General features: G+C 39.3%; 1 protein-coding gene across 11 annotated transcripts in view; it reads left to right on the top strand.

The window, feature by feature from the left end:
- The window catches only part of LOC127976178 (ral GTPase-activating protein subunit alpha-1), a 72,151-nt gene that overhangs the window by 11,230 nt on the left and 44,160 nt on the right, over positions 1–16,761 (top strand). For 5 of the 11 annotated variants that reach the window (XR_008157744.1, XR_008157745.1, XM_052580419.1 and 2 more), the window contains exons 8-28: positions 269–407; positions 547–755; positions 1,140–1,385; positions 1,691–1,861; positions 2,490–2,618; positions 2,770–2,918; positions 3,010–3,133; positions 3,297–3,534; positions 3,683–3,847; positions 5,451–5,591; positions 6,866–8,104; positions 10,014–10,138; positions 10,443–10,656; positions 10,744–10,920; positions 12,005–12,157; positions 12,265–12,458; positions 12,575–12,673; positions 12,831–12,986; positions 13,068–13,196; positions 13,330–13,455; positions 16,203–16,261. Coding sequence is in view for 9 of the 11 variants with exons in the window: in XM_052580419.1 (XP_052436379.1) it covers positions 269–407; positions 547–755; positions 1,140–1,385; positions 1,691–1,861; positions 2,490–2,618; positions 2,770–2,918; positions 3,010–3,133; positions 3,297–3,534; positions 3,683–3,847; positions 5,451–5,591; positions 6,866–8,104; positions 10,014–10,138; positions 10,443–10,656; positions 10,744–10,920; positions 12,005–12,157; positions 12,265–12,458; positions 12,575–12,673; positions 12,831–12,986; positions 13,068–13,196; positions 13,330–13,455; positions 16,203–16,261 (4,382 nt within the window). In the remaining 2 variants the exon portion in view is untranslated. The remainder of the gene's footprint in view (positions 1–268; positions 408–546; positions 756–1,139; positions 1,386–1,690; positions 1,862–2,489; positions 2,619–2,769; positions 2,919–3,009; positions 3,134–3,296; positions 3,535–3,682; positions 3,848–5,450; positions 5,592–6,865; positions 8,105–10,013; positions 10,139–10,442; positions 10,657–10,743; positions 10,921–12,004; positions 12,158–12,264; positions 12,459–12,574; positions 12,674–12,830; positions 12,987–13,067; positions 13,197–13,329; positions 13,456–16,202; positions 16,262–16,761) is intronic. The other 6 variants (XM_052580425.1, XM_052580424.1, XM_052580426.1 and 3 more) reach the window with 4 other exon arrangements.

Below are 16,761 nucleotides of genomic sequence, written 5' to 3'. Positions count from 1 at the left end.
ACCCAACGCTACAGCTGCGGAAAGCAAACTTACATGCCACTGACCCCAGATCTGCATGCATTTGATGCCAGATACCTCTGCTGCAGCGATGTGTTTCCCTGGCGCTGTAACGGCTGCTCTGCTTCACGCCCTCCCTATCATAAACAACAGCACCATGCACTGCCTGCCGTCACCAACTCCACTGTCCTCCACCAAACACAAACAGGCTCTTCTGTCCCAGCTGTTATGTATGTGCTCAGCTTTCCATGTGTGTTCTGTCTCCCTACAGGCCAAAAGCCTAGAATGGAAGTGCAAGGAGAACCACGAGAAGGGGTTTGCCTTCTTGTTCGCCAATTTCAAAAAGTATTACCTGCCCCATATCTTCCCCAACTTCTCCAAGGAGACCAGTTTGTACAATCCAATTCTGGGTAAGAGATAATGATCATTCGTTTTTGCCAAAGCAAACCTAAATTTAATTTCTCCTTGTTCTGAGGAAATATTTATCCAGTTATAACTGCTCAGGATGATAAGATGTCTAATTTGGATTTGTGTCCTGTTTTATAAAAGAGGTTCCACCCATGAGACCAAAGCCTTACTACACAGTTGTAAAAAGAGACCCAGAGACCAATGAAGCCCTGTACTGCACTAAAGAGAACTTCCTCAATGCCAGAGTCATATTTATCCGCTGGCTGGTCTCCTTCTGGCTTGAGCCGCGGACAAACACAGGAACACACATCCCTGGCATGGAAGGAGAAAACGTGCCAAAGAACATCCAGGTAGCAACACACAGATCTTCAGATGTGTGATGCTGTAATGGTTTTAATGTAGTTTTAGGGTTGGTGGGGTTTTTAAAAGGGATAGTTAATCCAAAAATGAAAATCTACAGGTTATCAAAGCTTCCATAAAGGCATTGTAAAACAAATCCTGATTAATCAAGCACTGTAGTCCAAGACTTGTGAAGAGATACATTTACTTCATGTGATGAATAGATTTAAATGGATCGTTCATCCAAAAAAAAAAAGATTCTGTTATTAATTACACAACCTCATGTTGTTCCAAACCTGTAAAACTTCGATCATCTTCGGAACACAAATTAAGATATTTTGATGCATTCTGAGAGCTCTCTGTCCCTCCCATAGACAGCATTGCTTCTGTTTCAGAGAGCGGCGGCAGGCATGGCTGCCCGTGGGGAGGATGGTGGCCCCAGACAAGATGGTCTGGATGGGGGTGGAACTGGCGATCCGGAGCAGTCTCACTCCAACACCAGCACCCTGACAGAAAGAGAGCCCAGCTCCTCCAGCCTCTGCAGCATGGACGAAGAACACCTCACTGACATTGAGGTGGTGCGCCGGGTCCTGTGCTCCTCTAGAACCAATGTCAACTTTATCACTGAAATCTTTCGACAGGTAATTCTAAATCATTGAAAGAGAAAGAAGTCTGCAACATTTTGAAGAAGTTGCATTGAGAGACGTTGATTGTTCTGATCAGGGACTTCTTTGTCCTAAGGTGATTGGAGTTCACAAAGAGGAACTGCTGTGTGAGAATTGTTAAACCATATTATGAAGATCTCAAAGTCCCTATTCAGAATGGTGCACTTGATGTATACAAAAGCCTTTTTTTAGTGCGACTTCTTTAGTCACTGATACCTCTAAGTACAGACTATCTGTACACTGATTCTGTGAATATAAGACTGTATTATATTTTTTTGCAGGCGTTTCTGCTGCCCATGTGTGAGGCCGCAGCCATGCGTAAGGTGGTGCGAGTGTATCAAGAGTGGATCTCTCTGCAGGATAAGCCTGTGTTTATGAGAGAGCCAGAGGAAGACCGATTCACAGGCCAGCTGGACTCAACCCACGAGCAGAGAACTGATAAAGAGGAGGAGGTAGGTGTCTCTGAAGTTGACAACAGAGGAACGCCAAGGTGGTTATTACACACTGAGTCAGCCTGAACAACAGCTTGGTCCCTGTTTTTTTGCATCAGGCATAACAGTGGTGGTATTGGCTAATGTCCACTTTTTTTTTAATTATTGGCTTCCGTCTAGCTAAGTTGATGTAAGAAGCTTATATCAGGGATAATTTTTTCCCAATTCAAAAAGTGTGTACTTTTTCTAAGCCAAGTTTCTGAAGTTTATAAAAATAGTATTTATTAACAGTATGGTTTTATTTATTTTAAAACACAGGATTAAATGGTCCACTGAGGTATTAAATAGGCGCCAGCATTTTTTACTGTCTATTATATTATAGTATATAACAATGCATTATAGAATAGTATATTATAGTGTGTTATATTATACCATTGATGATTACAACATTTAAATCAACAATGACATTTATTTTATTTGTAATAATATATAATATTGTAAAAATAATATTTGTAAGAATATTTTTTTTATTAAACGGATAAAACAGCAAATGTTTCTATATTGACCCTCTAAGCAATTATCGGTTATTAATTCTGTACTGCTGTTGTTTAAACACCAGTCATCAATGTCTGTTCTGTTTTGTGTGTAGGATATTGGGCTCACGGTGTCCGTTCACAATCAAAACCCTAATTGGTGTAGTAGGAATTCTGGGAGTAAATCCTCTGATTCTGAGGAATTGGAGTATAATGTCCATGCTGGTGTCCAGGCCACACTACAGGTAAGTTTAGGTGTTGGTGTGCAGGTGATTTACGATCTAGACTGGAAACCAAATGATTGTTGGTTGTAGATTGTAGGTTCAAACCCTGTGAAAATAGTTGACTCCTTCCATCTCTGTTCACCACTACAGTCTTTTTTTATTTTTTATACAGGTTTTCATCACCAACTCCTCTAACGTCTTCCTCCTGGAGGCAGCCAATGAGCTGAAGTCACTTCTGGAAGAGCAGGTCGACATGTGCAAGCGTGTGCTCAATATATACCGCAGTCTGGTCATGCATGAAACCATGAACCAGAAGACCTGGTATGACCATGAAACTGCACTTCATTACTCGGGTCTCCGGTGTCTGCTTTGTAATATCTGCTCATCCTGATTGTATTTGTGTCTGTCGCAGGGAGCAGATCTTGCTGGTGTTGCTGAGGGTAACTGAGTGTGTGATGAAGAGGCCTCCATCTATTATGCCACATGGGAAGAAGAGTAACACTTTATCGGGCCGTTTAGCTGGGGCCGTTTTTCAGGTACCACCCCACAGCAGTTCGCTTTTAAATAAAAATTATAAATACTAAAACTTAATTAACTAAAATAACTTGTTAATAATTAAATGAATTAATATGTAAATAAATAAATTAAAATAATTTCTGGTTCATATGTTGAAGTGTCTGATGTAGTCTTCCTGTTCAGACTCTGATCGTGGCCTGGATCAAAGGGAATCTGAATGTGTACATCTCTCGGGAGCTGTGGGACGACCTGCTGTCTGTACTCTCATCTCTAACCTGCTGGGAGGAGCTGGTCACTGAGTGGTCCCTCACCATGGAGACACTTACCAAGGTACTAGCACGCAACCTTTACAGCCTGGACCTGAACGAGCTGCCCCTGGACAAGCTCAGTGAGCAGAAACAGAAAAAACACAAAGGCAAAGGTGAGTTTCTACAAAAATACAAAATCACATTGCATACTTTTAATGCTTGCACACAGACGAAGGTAGTTGCACAACATGCCAACTTAAGCTCTCATACCAGCTTCACTATCATACATATACATGATATATTTGTCCATGCTACCTCTAGGTGGCGCCCACGAGTGCCAGAAAATCACTGTGGATAGGTCGTTCTCCAAAGGCTGGAGTCGAGACCCACCAGGCCAGGTTGCTGTTATGAGACAGCGTAGCGCTACCACTGCGGGCTCACCAGGCATCGAGAAGGCCAGAAGCATCGTCAGACAGAAGACAGTGGGTGAGTGTGCTTCAAACACTTCTTGTCTTCTCTTCCTGTCAGTTTAAACCTATTTTAGGTTGTTTCAAATGGTGCAACCTTTGCTTATGTTTTTACTCTGTTAGCCTGGTTCAGAAAGATAAGGAGGGGCAAAGATGTAGATATTTACAAGGAGAGAGCATGATTGTGTTAAACGATGTCCTTTGAGGTGTAGTCACATTAGTGTAATTTCGGCAAAAGTTTGTGGGCAAGAATGTCTGTTGTCAATAGTATCAAGATGTATGAAGCACCTCATAAGCAGATATCTTTTTTTAAACCAAGCAGCTTTTCAACACAATCCGAATAGTGTTTTCACGTAACCAACTTGAACCTATTGCGAAAATATATCATCCTAAAACGATATTCCATATCTATTGAAATTTTGCAAAGTATGATAAATGTGACTGCACAGATTGCATCATACTTGGCATGCACTTTTTTTGTCAGTGTTACACTTGTTTTAGTGTATTATGATAGTGTAATGTAATACAGTTGCTTTTGATACCCTATACTCTATTGCATACTTTGTCCATTAGCTTCTAGTTAAACTCACTATTACTACTGCTATTATGGCTATACTTACAACATTGTGAAGCTGAATAACTCACAAACTCCTTTTTATATTACAAGGACTGTGGGTAATATTAACCTATAAAGCATGGACTGATGTACAATAAAGCACTACTGCTCAAAGGTTTGGGGTTGCTAAGATTTTAAAATGTTTTTGAAAGAAGTTTCTTATTTTCCAGTATAATACATTCCTGTGATGGCAAAGCTGAAATTAACAGTGTCACATGATCCTTCAGAAATCATTTTAATATGCTGATTTGCTGCTTAAGAAAGATTTCTTATTATTCTCAATGTTAAACACAGTTGTGCTGCTTAATATTTTTGTCCAAAAGAAAAGCATTTGTTTGAAATAGAAATATTTCATTACAATAACAGTGTATTTAACATTCTGATTAACTTGATTCATCCTTACTGAATAAAAGTATTTTATCAAAAGTAAAAAAAAAAAATGTTTTTTTACTGATCCCAGACTTTTGGACAGTTGTGTGTGTACTGCATTGCATCTTGGTGCTTTCACATACTATTTTCAACACTGTCTGATGATAGAAATTTCTATTTTGTGATATTAATACCTTAATATATGTCACCTAACACCTAATCTAGCAGACTACATAGTGCACATAGTTTGTAAATGGGAGTGCAGCCTTAGGCTAAATAAAACGCTGTCATGTGACTTATCCAAAACAAGATGGAATGTCTTTAACACGTCATGTTTCTCCCATACACTTCACAATCTAGATATACCAGTGACATGATGTTCATGTGTATGTCAGTGCTGATCTGATATGCACAGATAAGGTCACTTCTTTACCTCTACTTTGCAATGCTCACTGCTTTCTGCCATCACTTTCTCTTTTTCTCTCTCTCTCCATTATGTCTTTCTCTTCACTAACTTCTCCCGTGTCCCTCCATCACTTCTTATCTCTCTTTGTCCCATTTCCCTTTCTCTCTCACACTCTCCATCTTCTTGTCGTTCTTCTCTTTTTCTCTTCCTGGGTGTGTGCGCGGTCTGTAGCTCTGCGTAGTTGCTCTACGGGGGACAGTCTGCTGTCCTCAGCCTTTATCCGCAGTGCTAAAAGCGCACCTGTCCTGATCCACCCCGTACACCCTCTCCTGCCTGATTCTGTCCTCACTCCCCTAGCTGACGAGCTGTCAGGTAGAGCCCTCTACGCCTGTATCGGCACTCTCGCCTCTGACTGCGTCCCAGCCTATGGATGTGCATGTTTATGTATGTGTGCTACACTTCCTCTAGTTAGCGCCCCCTGCATGTCTGTTTTATGTGTAGTATAGTCATTTTAATTTAATAGAACTGAATGAGTGTTTTGTGTGTTTAATGTGCAATATTTCCTTCTCATTCATCATCACTTTAAAGCCTCATGCATTGATGCAAATGCTTTCTGACAGGATGAATGTTTTGGTCACATTTATCCACAAATTCATATTTTGACGAAATACAAAATAAATGTAATGCTACTTTTACCATTATATTTTCCCATCTGGATTCATTTTATTTTTTTATTATTAGTTTTTTGGCTAGAAATGCATTAAAAAAATGAAAAAGTTTTACTATACAGTACAATTTGTTAAAAATTTTTAATTTAGTAGTCATCATAAACTTAACAATAAATATATATTTTCTTTACATATATTAGTCTAGTTTAATGGTCATTTCTTAATATACCCTTATAATTGTTCAAAAATTAAATAAAATGTAATTTTTTATTTAATTTTAATTTTTTATTTAATTGTTCAGAGTACATAAATGTTAATTCATTAGTTAAACTTAAATTAAACACCTATTAATATCTGTGGAAATTAGCATTTACATCTTATAATAATGCAAGTTAAGGGTTATTCTTTGTTAGTTTGGGGTGGAACATGTCCCAGACATTTCTTTGTGTGCACTTCACCCAACAGAACTATTCCTGCATGTGTGTGTTTGTGTCTGTACTGGTTTTTTTTCCTCGTCTTTGAAAATCTACAGTATTATCCTTCTTGCATCACCATTCATCCAATATAATCCCTCTTCACACCCAGAACGTTTGAGAAAAATACCCTCTACAGCATTTACCTAAATTTCATGATCATAATATTTATCTTGAAAAACTGAGAGAATGTCAAAATAGAAGCATTCATTTATGTTTCTTTTAAAGAGATTTGCTTTATTTTTGCTTGTGATCTTATATGTTTAATTTACCTTTTGAGGTTAATTTTTTAATTTCAGTAGATTTAATTATGTTTGCATGTGGTTTTGCATGTAAAATGTAGCCACTGTGGATCATTTAATATGATAACACTTTCTAGGTCTTTTCATCACCTCTTAGGTATCTGAAATTTTAAAACTTGTGTCTTTAAGATAATATTACTCAACATATTGCTGAATAAACACACTTTAAACATGCTGACCAATATATATCTGTTCGTGTACAGACCTGGAGGAACCTCCCATTGTCCAGCGCGGGTCACGGATCCGCCACTGCTCTCAAAGTGAGGAGACCCCATCATCCGAGGTGTTTCCCGCTTCCGGTGAGCTGGAGCAGCCTCCGCTCCCCCGCAGCAGCAGCGCTTCTGACATCATGGAGCCCTTCATCGCAGAACGGGTCAAAGGTGCACTTCCTGTCTCTGACAGTCCCTCTCTCTCCTCTCCCTTTACCACCACCACCACTGAGTCCCCCCACAGTTCCCCCGTCCCACACCAGCTTACTGACCCACACCAACCCCCCGACAGCCAGGCATCCCTGGAGGTGGGCGAAAGCATCTATGACCATCTCTGCCAGATGCCAGGGCAGCAACCCCCCTTTATCCCTGATTGGTCCTGTCCAGCAGCGACCTTGACCAATCAGATCGAGGGAGAAGGGGAGGAGGACGTCTTCAGCGCTTTTGGAGAGATTTGTAGCAAAGAGGACAAAGTGGAAGCAGGTGTAGATAACAGGCAGATGCAGTTTTGGGGCAGTGGAGATTGGGCGCTAGAATGGGATAAAGAGATGGAGCAGAGTGAGAAAAGTTTTTACGAGTGTTTAGAAGAATGTGATTGGGATTTAAGTGTTAGTACGCAGCCAGCAGAGGGCAGCAAAGTCACACAGTTACACCGGCAGAATGCCACTGACAGGGCTAGCGAGAGCGAGCTTAGTCCGCAGGCTTCCCAGGTTGTACCGAGGCCCAAGCTATCCCATCCTGACCCCAAAAAACACCACAGCGGTGGTGTCCACGTCAGCTTCCGCCCATCCACAGAGTCTGTGCAGTTCCACAACCCTCTGGACCCCAAAGAGGCACCCTGGAAGACCCGTCTCCGCCGTCTCGGCCACTTCAGCAGCCACTCGGTTGGGGCAAGCGGGGCAGCGGCGAAGGGTGTGGGGGAGGGGGTCACCTGTTGCGAGGCGGTCGAGCGGGATAGAGGCTCAATCAGCGGGGCTAGACGCGGCCGACTCGGCCGCCCGACTCTCCGCCCACGGGGGTCCCGTTCTAGGTCTCAGGAGTCAGGGTGCAGCCCATCACGGCAGCAGCAGGCGGCGCTGTTGGGCGGGGTGTATAAGTCTATGGTCCACGCTCTCTCCAAACCCAAGGCCCAGGCGGCGTCGCCCCAGCGCCACAGCAAAGCGCCTCCCTCTGAGGCCCACCTGAAGGACCTGTACACTCACGTTATGGGCTATTTTGGAAGAAAAACATCAGGTGAGGACTCGGTCGGCTCGATGTCAACATGGAAGACATGCAAAATGTGAACAAAGCGCCTGTGCGTTTTCCCTTTTTTTCTCTCTTTTCTTGTGACTGTTTGATTTTTGCTGAATGTGGATTGAATTGAAGCCTTTTTTTTTGTATTTTCGTTCAAAGTAGCTCAATTCCAAAAAAAAAAAGACTCCCAAAAGACCAACGGTCCCCTACCTGTGGGACGGCTTCCCCTCCTCCTCAAGCTTCTGGGACCTAATCTCTGCTGCCCCTATTCCCCTGGATGCTGCATGCGGCCTCGTGCCTACCTCCCCGCCCTCTGTCAATCTCTCACACATCTACATGCACACACATGCTCACTGACACATTCATAAAACACAGTGATCTTTAAAACAAGCTAATGTTATGTGTTTTAATTTGTACAAATCTTAATAATATAATTTTACTGAATAGTGCACCCAAAAATGATAATTCGTTCATTTTTTTTATAACCTCGGAATTTGCAATGTTTTGTATGGCCAGTAGAGAGCAGCACTATCATTCTCAGAGTGAAGTCTTGTGGTACTGTGTGTTAAAAGCTTGGCTGTAGTGTAGTAGCAGGCATCACATTAGGATGGCTCCTGTGGACAGTTCAATTGCACAAGCTGTTAGTTAATCAGGGCCCTTGTGACTTAAACACAGCTTGTTGTCTAAACTAACCAGACTTCTAGAAGTATCCAAATGCCCAAAGTCACCACCCTGCTGTATTGGTATGATTTGTTGTTAACCAGTAGTTCACTAACCCTTTGCTTTTGGGATGAAGGCTGCCTCGTCTTGCTGTGGGTGGCTCCTCTAACATACTCACTGCTGTCTCACTTTAACCTCAGTCAGCATAAGGCTCACTAACTCTTAGGTTTGGACTTCCAGGGTTTGCTCTGTCTCTCTCTCCCTGTTTGTCTCTGTTTGGGGACTGCATGAACTGTGAGTAACTGCATCGCTTCAAAGCTGAAATCAGTTTTGTGGTTGGCTTCCATTTAAGATTTTGTTTTCCTGTATGTGTTCTGGTTTAGTGTTTTATGAGTTTAATGTCAATGGATTTTGGTTGTGTTTAAAGGGCAATAGTGCTTAGTTTCATTCGCTCAGTTTTTCACCACAAACTATTTTACTGTGTTGTTTAACATAGATTCAAGCATCACATCCATGATTATTTGGTTTCATGCTAATTTTAGCAGATTTTACAAGTTTAAAAAGGAAAACAGTCACTCCTCTTCAAATGTTTGGGGTCAGTATGATGTATTTATATGTTTATTTTTTAAAGACTTACAATAAGGATGTATTAAATCAATAAAGATGTACAGTGAAGTTGTATAAACAAAGGTTTATAATATATATATAAAATGGTGCTTTGAACTTTCTATTAATTAAAAAATCCTATAAAAGAAATGTATCACAGTTTTCACAAAAATATGGAAAATATCAGTTTTCCAAAAGAAGATTGGAGTAATTACTGATGAAAATTCACAGGGATAAATTGCTTTTTTAAATACATGATTAAATATTAAAGATTTTAAATTGCAATAATTTACGATATTATTTTTTATGATATAAAACACCATACCCACCCCAAAACTATGAAGTAAAATATCAATTTAAAAATAAATCTATAAAAGATATGGAAAAAAGCGAATGTAAAACACGAGCAAAAAACTAAATGGCACTGTTGTCCTTTAAGAAAAACGTGTTTATTTACTCACTGTCCCCAAACTCAAATAAACAAATTGATAATTATATTCAAGAGCTGTAGAGAGAGTCAGACACCGCTACAAAGAGAGAGAGTCATTTAGTATATGTCATTCTGCTAGGTCACCTGTTTTTGCACCCTTTTTGGGAAGTACCTGTAAAATACCGATGTGTCTTTCTGTGCCTGTTGACTCAGCCAATAAAGATGAGCTGACACCGAAGATGAGGCCCATGTCCAACGATGCTGGCAGCAGCAACCCTAATGTCAGTGACCTCATGGACGAGTTCATCCAGGAGAGACTGAGGGCCAGAAGCACTTCTGTATGTCCATGCAAACATTCAGTATGCTTAGTTTCTAAAAGTACATCTCATTAAAGCATAGTTCCATCTAAACTTGAACTGCTTAGATGGTAGAAAAATCAAATAGTTTAAATATTTAAATTTAATGCAGTCTTTTCTTCATAATGAATCACACTAAATGATCGCTTTAGATTGAAATGCTTGATAATTATTGTAAACAACTAAGCAAATATAGGATCACATATCTGCTAAATGCTGCATAATGCTTAACTAATTATATATATTATTTGTACTGTATATTATGGTTTTCCTATGTTCTTTTTAGGGTATGACGAGGCGTGGAAGTAGCCCAGGAAGTCTGGAGATCCCCAAAGATCTACCAGAGCTCCTGAACCGTCAGAACGCCACGCGTCCTGCAGACGACCCCGGTGTGCCCTCTGAGTGGACCTCCCCAGCCAGTGCCAGTGGAAGTGACCTCATAAGCTCCGACAGCCAATCAGATTCCTTCAATGCTTTTCAGTATGACAGCAAATTTGAAAGTAAGTCGTTCAGGTGGAATTTAAAGGGACAAGCCAGTATTGGGTTTTAAAAGAAGTTGATAATGAACCTCATGTGTTTGTCTGCAGATTTCAGCTTCCCCCCTGAAACGTCTGCTATGGCCTATGTGGATCAGGATGGTTTGGGAGGAGCAGGTCAGACCGCAGAGGAACAGGAGCTTTCCAGTCTCACAACACTCCACATAGACTCAGAGACCAGCAGCCTCAGTCAGCACGGCCTGTCAGCTGACACTGTCACCATTACTGGTACACACTCATATACAACACAAGATAACTGAAAGTTTGTGTGTTATGAACTGCTATCATCGCTGTGAGAAACATAGATAACCAAAGTCATCATTTTAAGAAGTCTATAATTTTAGGGGATGGAATGATTGTATGTAGTTATTAGTAAATAAAAAAGGAAATTAAATGAATAGATTAAATAAATGTGAAGACTGTATATTAAACTGGCATTTAATTCAGTGTAAGTTCTTGTGGTTTGAAATTCGAATTTAAAAACTTGCAAATACATACCATTTGTAAATGCATATTTGATGATTTTTCAGTATTGTATTATTTGATTTCAAACCATTCACAAGTTTTCTTTAGGTTTACGTTTCAATTTTAACATGCACAGAACAACACATATGTTGTAGTTGCATTGCATGTAATTCAAGAATGTGAACTGCTCACCGAATGTAGATTCTGCAGAAACCAGCAGCAATGAGAAACACATTATACTGTAAAAGGCAAATAATTCATTATCAGTAGTGGTTCCCTCGGGCAATTATCCCAGATTGCTTTCATTCCGATTGCATACCATACTCAAGTCCACACAAACGACATAAATTCTAACCTTTATATTCAAGAGCACTAGGGTGTTTCCAAACTAACCTAACCAACGAACATTCCCCATGTTAAAGGGATAGTTCACCCAGAAATGAAAACTTTATCATTTACTCACCCTCATGTCATTCCAAACCTGTATGAGTTTCTTTCTTATGTTGAACACAAAAGAAGATATTTTTAAGAATGCTGCTAATCAAACAGTTCATTGACTTCAGTGGGAACCAACAACTGTTTGGTTCTTGAGAATTCTTCAAAATATCTTCTTTTGTGTTCAACATAAGAGGTAAACTCATACAGATTCGGAACAACATGAGAGTGAGTAAATGATGACAAAAATAACTATTCCTTTAAGTGTACAGAAAGTTTCTTTGGGTAAAAGCATCTGCTGCTTGATTCCTTGCTTCAGAACACTCTGGTATCAGTCACCGTGTTCCCATTGCAACGCATTTCTGTGTCATGTTTAGAGATCTAAGTGTTGATGTTCTTGATTTTTCCTCAGGTTCTGAGAGTGCGTCTCCAATGCACTCTCTGGGAGGCTCACGATCACAGACGCCATCCCCCGCCACGCTGACTGCTGAACACGTCCAGCATAAAGATCTACAGCTGGATGAGAAAATGCACCACTCTGTGCTGCAGACCCCTGATGACCTTGGTAACATATAGATAGATAGATAGATAAACATACTTAACTGTGAATATGCAAACTAGTACTCTATCTGTTGCATTTTTGTAATGAGCCTGCTTGATTGTACTTTTCAGAAACCAGTGAGTTTCCGACAGAGGACTGTAGTGTGATGGCTGGCGGCACTCTGTCCGGCTGGCATGCAGATGTCGCCACAGTGATGTGGAGGAGAATGCTAGGAATTCTGGGAGATGTCAACTCCATCAAGGACCCTGAGATCCACGCACAGGTCTTTGACTACCTCTGTGAACTCTGGCAGAACCTGGCCAAGGTGAACGCACACACATTCAGAATCCTTCAGAGTGCTCCGAAAAGATGATTTAGAGTGCCGTTACTAATCAAAAACCACTTGAAACATTCTCATGTGTTTCATTTTTGTTTCTCTAGATCCGAGACAATCTCGGGATCTCTCTTGACAACCAGTCGTCTCCACCTCCGCCAGATCTGATTCCACCTCTGCGGATTCTGACTCCCTGGCTTTTCAAAGTGAGTTCATCAATATTTTCAGCAAATCCACTTTACTGTTTATCATGGTTGACTATTACTTTATTATTTTTTTTTGTTTATTACCATACTTTATTAGATCTGTGCGTCTGTCGATTATATAAATTGTTTATAAAGGTTTTGTGCTGTCTATGTGCAGGCCACTATGTTGGGCGAACGCTATAAGCAGGGGAAACTCCATGCCTATAAGCTCATCTGTAAGATAATGAAGAGAAGACAGGATGTTTCACCTAACTCTGACTTCCTTACGCACTTCTACAACATCATGCACTGCGGCTTGCTTCACCAAGACCAGGTGTGTTTGTGTGTACCTGGTCAACATATGGCTTGACAACTTTGCACAAAACTTTTGTTGACCTCTTCCTCTAACTCCCAGGACATTGTGAACACCATCATTAAGCACTGCTCTCCACGTTTCTTCTCTATCGGACTTCCTGGTGCCACTATGCTCATTCTGGACTTCATCGTGGCAGCGAGTCGTGTAACTGCCTGCTCGTCCCTCAATGTGAGAAACCACCAAACTGCTTTCAGATATCACTGCCTCTGCATGCGTTAACATCTATGCACATGTGTTTGTAAATGTTACATCCAATGTGCCTTTAACTTGCTGTTGTCAATTGCTTTTGTCTTTCTCGCAGGCTCCACGGGTGGAGGCTCAGATCTTGTTGGGTTCCCTGGTGTGCCTCCCAAACTTGTACAATGAACTTCCTGCCCTGCACCCCACAACTGCTGAAATCCTCATGACGAAATTCACAGATGTCAAGGTATCACATCCTAGCCCAGGAAATGTTTGTATAAATAATACTTAAGAATATAAAAGCAAAAAAAATTCTGGATGTGCCAAGATGCATGGATGTAGTAGTGAGGTCAGGTTTTCTACCTCGTTTTTTCCTTATAATAATAGTTTTTTTATATATATATATATATATATAGTTTATTAATTATTTTATGGTTTTAATTATTATTTATTTAATTATTTAATTGGGCATTGTGCTTGGTGGGTTGACCAAAAATCTGTATCACTATTTTTTCTTTGACAGTGCCTTTATTAATCAGAACCATGAAACAGTTGCAGATCCTCTGCATTTTAATCACGATCCAAACAAACATGCTAAATGTGGCATAAACAGTTTTTGATGTAAATTAGATTGCATAATTTCAAAATTTTAAGCAAAAATACAATGGTCTAAACATAGCTTTGTGAAATGATGCTACTTAAAAACATCTGTACGAATCAAAAACAGCAGATGGGCTGAATAAGACACAAATTCACTCTCTGACAGCAGGTGGCGCTTATGGACCAGCAGTGCTGCTGTCTTTTTTTGGTTACTGCTTTTAACAAAGCACCCTTTTTTAAATGCTACATTAATATGCATTATATGGAGGGAAGATGAATCGAAAATACCATCTAAGCTTTTCTGAAGACAGTCAGTTCCTCTCCGAGATACATTCATATAAAGCCCTACCCACAATTCAGTATTTAAGATTTTCTTCCAGTATTTTGCGCATGATGAAGTGAGTTTGCTCTACCTTCTACAATAGTTGTTTCGTTATTCCATCTACTAAACAGTTTGGAAAATATGCAGTTTTGTGCATCTTCGCTACAAGTAATATCTGATTTCATTCAACTACATTTTGACCACTGACTCCCTCATGTGCTTTTATCCTTCATCTGAGTTTAACCTCTGATCCACCGCCTGCCCTTATGCAAATCCAAGTGGCTGAATGTATGCCACTCCAACGGTTGTTTAGAGTGCAGGGAAATCTGCTGTAATTGTTCCTGCCCACACTAATGTGCTAATGGGTGATCAGCAATGCAGGGTGCATTGAGCCAAGCTCCATAGAGCTGTTGTTATTGTGTTGCCGTGTTGTTCTGAGCAACGATAAGGAGCTAATGCCATGCGTGGAGGCGTCCATCACTCGCATGCAGAAATTCACATGATGGCATCTGATAACCAGGAGCAGGCCATGAATGACAAGAGCATGGTTAACGTGATCCTTTTCTGTGCGTGTGTGTGCGCGTGGACAGATGCTTCTTTTCCAGATGGTTGGATATGTCATGTTCCGAGTTGCCAGATTGCTGGTTTTATGTCAGATTTTGTGTCTGTTGTGAACGGTCCTGATCATTATCTGTTTGTCTGTCTGCATTATCTCGCTCTGGTGGGAGTGTGTGGGGTATTGTGTATGTTTCTGTGAGCGAATGTGCTGTGTGGCTGGGTGCATATTATCTGACATGCTCTAGATGGAATGAAATTGATCGGTATCAGGATGTCGCCAGATCCTTGAACAGGATTTTATGCACCCTGTATTTTCATTGACTGTCATTCATTATTGTTTATTTGTTCTGACGCAAGGGTGTATTAAATTGATCACAAGTACCAATAAAAACATTTATAATGTTGCACATTTACATTTAATAATTTAGCAGACGCTTTTATCCAAAGCAACTTTCAAATGTGAACAATAGAAGCAGTCAGACCAACAAGAGAACAACAACAGTATACAAGTGCCATGACAAGTCTCAGTTAGTCAGTTAGTTAGTTGCAAAATATTTATATTCCAAATAAATGCTGTTCTTTTGTTTTGCTTTCAGCATTGATAATAAGAAATGTTTGTGATCATGTAAAGACTGGAGTAGTGTGTGCTTAAAATTCAGTGTTGTTATTACTAGAATAAATTACACTTTCAAATCATTTAAAACTGAAAGATATGGAATAAAAAGGTTATTTCATCACAATTCTGACTCCCTTTTTTTTTTTTTTTTTTTTTCAATTTTGAGAAAAAACTTTCTTTGATGGAGGAAAAAAATCTAAATTGCAAGATATAAACAAGCTTTCATATAAATACGTTACTTTAAATTGTAATATAATTTCACAGTATTAGTATTTATTAGTTACTGTACTTTTGAAAAATAAATTTGGCCTTGGTGAGCATAATAGACTCCAAACTTTTGGATAATAGACTCCAATAGACTCCATAATAGACTCCAAACTTTTGGTGATGTGCATCTCTTATATTTAATATTATATTAGACATTTTTAATATTATCTAATTGTTTAAATTATATACAGTATATATATATATATATATATATATATATATATATATATAATTTTTTTTTTTTAAATATATATACACATACAATATATCTTTTTAAAAATATACTGTATATATTTACAAAAAATGATAATTTTCTATGTGTATCGAATGTACATATGATACAGTTTTATATATATATATATATATATATATATATATATATATATATATATATATATATATATATATATATATATTTATATATATATATATATATATATTTATATATATATATATTTATATATATATATATATATATTTATATATATTTATATTTATATATGTGTGTGTGTGTGTGTGTGTGTGTGTTTGTATATAATTTCATTTAAATTTTTAGGGCACTTAAATGTGTGAAAAATAAAAAAATAAAATATGATTCCATTAATAGTGATTGTTTTGTCTTCTGTTTCAGGAGCATATAATCAAGCACATCCTGACCTCTGCCAGAGATGAGCCTTCTGCACCAGCAAGGTACAAGCCCTGAACACAAAAACTTAATCCTAGTCAAAGCTGACTTAGAAGTTAACACATTTACTCTGGCATGTTGTGCTGTAGTGCTTAGGTAAATGCTCACAGCAAATGTAGCAAGTTCCAGGTCCAGGTGCATCCTCCTTGTTAGATTTGGATTTTTAAAATAAAACAAGTACACACCCCATGGCAGACAGATTAATAACTCTGTACATTACGGTCAGTGTTCGACTGGTGTGGGGCTATGTGTCTGGTCATATCTAGACAGATTAGGAGCAGTGTCATTTATAGTAATCCAGGACTCAGTAGGATTAGAGTGGATTCTGATGGGGCTCACGCCATTAGAAGGCCCCATAACTCCCGGTGGAAAAAGTTTGGGTGTTTTTCAGGGAAAAGCTAAGGAAGCCTTAGATCATAGAAGGAGCAGACAGGAGGCAGGATTAAATATCTTTATGGTCTAGTGGTTCGTACACGTGCCCCAACACATTGAGCTGTAGGCCTCA

This window comes from Carassius gibelio, chromosome B17 (genome assembly GCF_023724105.1).
Source record: "Carassius gibelio isolate Cgi1373 ecotype wild population from Czech Republic chromosome B17, carGib1.2-hapl.c, whole genome shotgun sequence".
NCBI lineage: Eukaryota > Metazoa > Chordata > Actinopteri > Cypriniformes > Cyprinidae > Carassius > Carassius gibelio.
The sequence above is the reverse complement of the archived record's forward strand: the minus strand, read 5'-3'. Positions and strand labels throughout refer to the sequence as shown.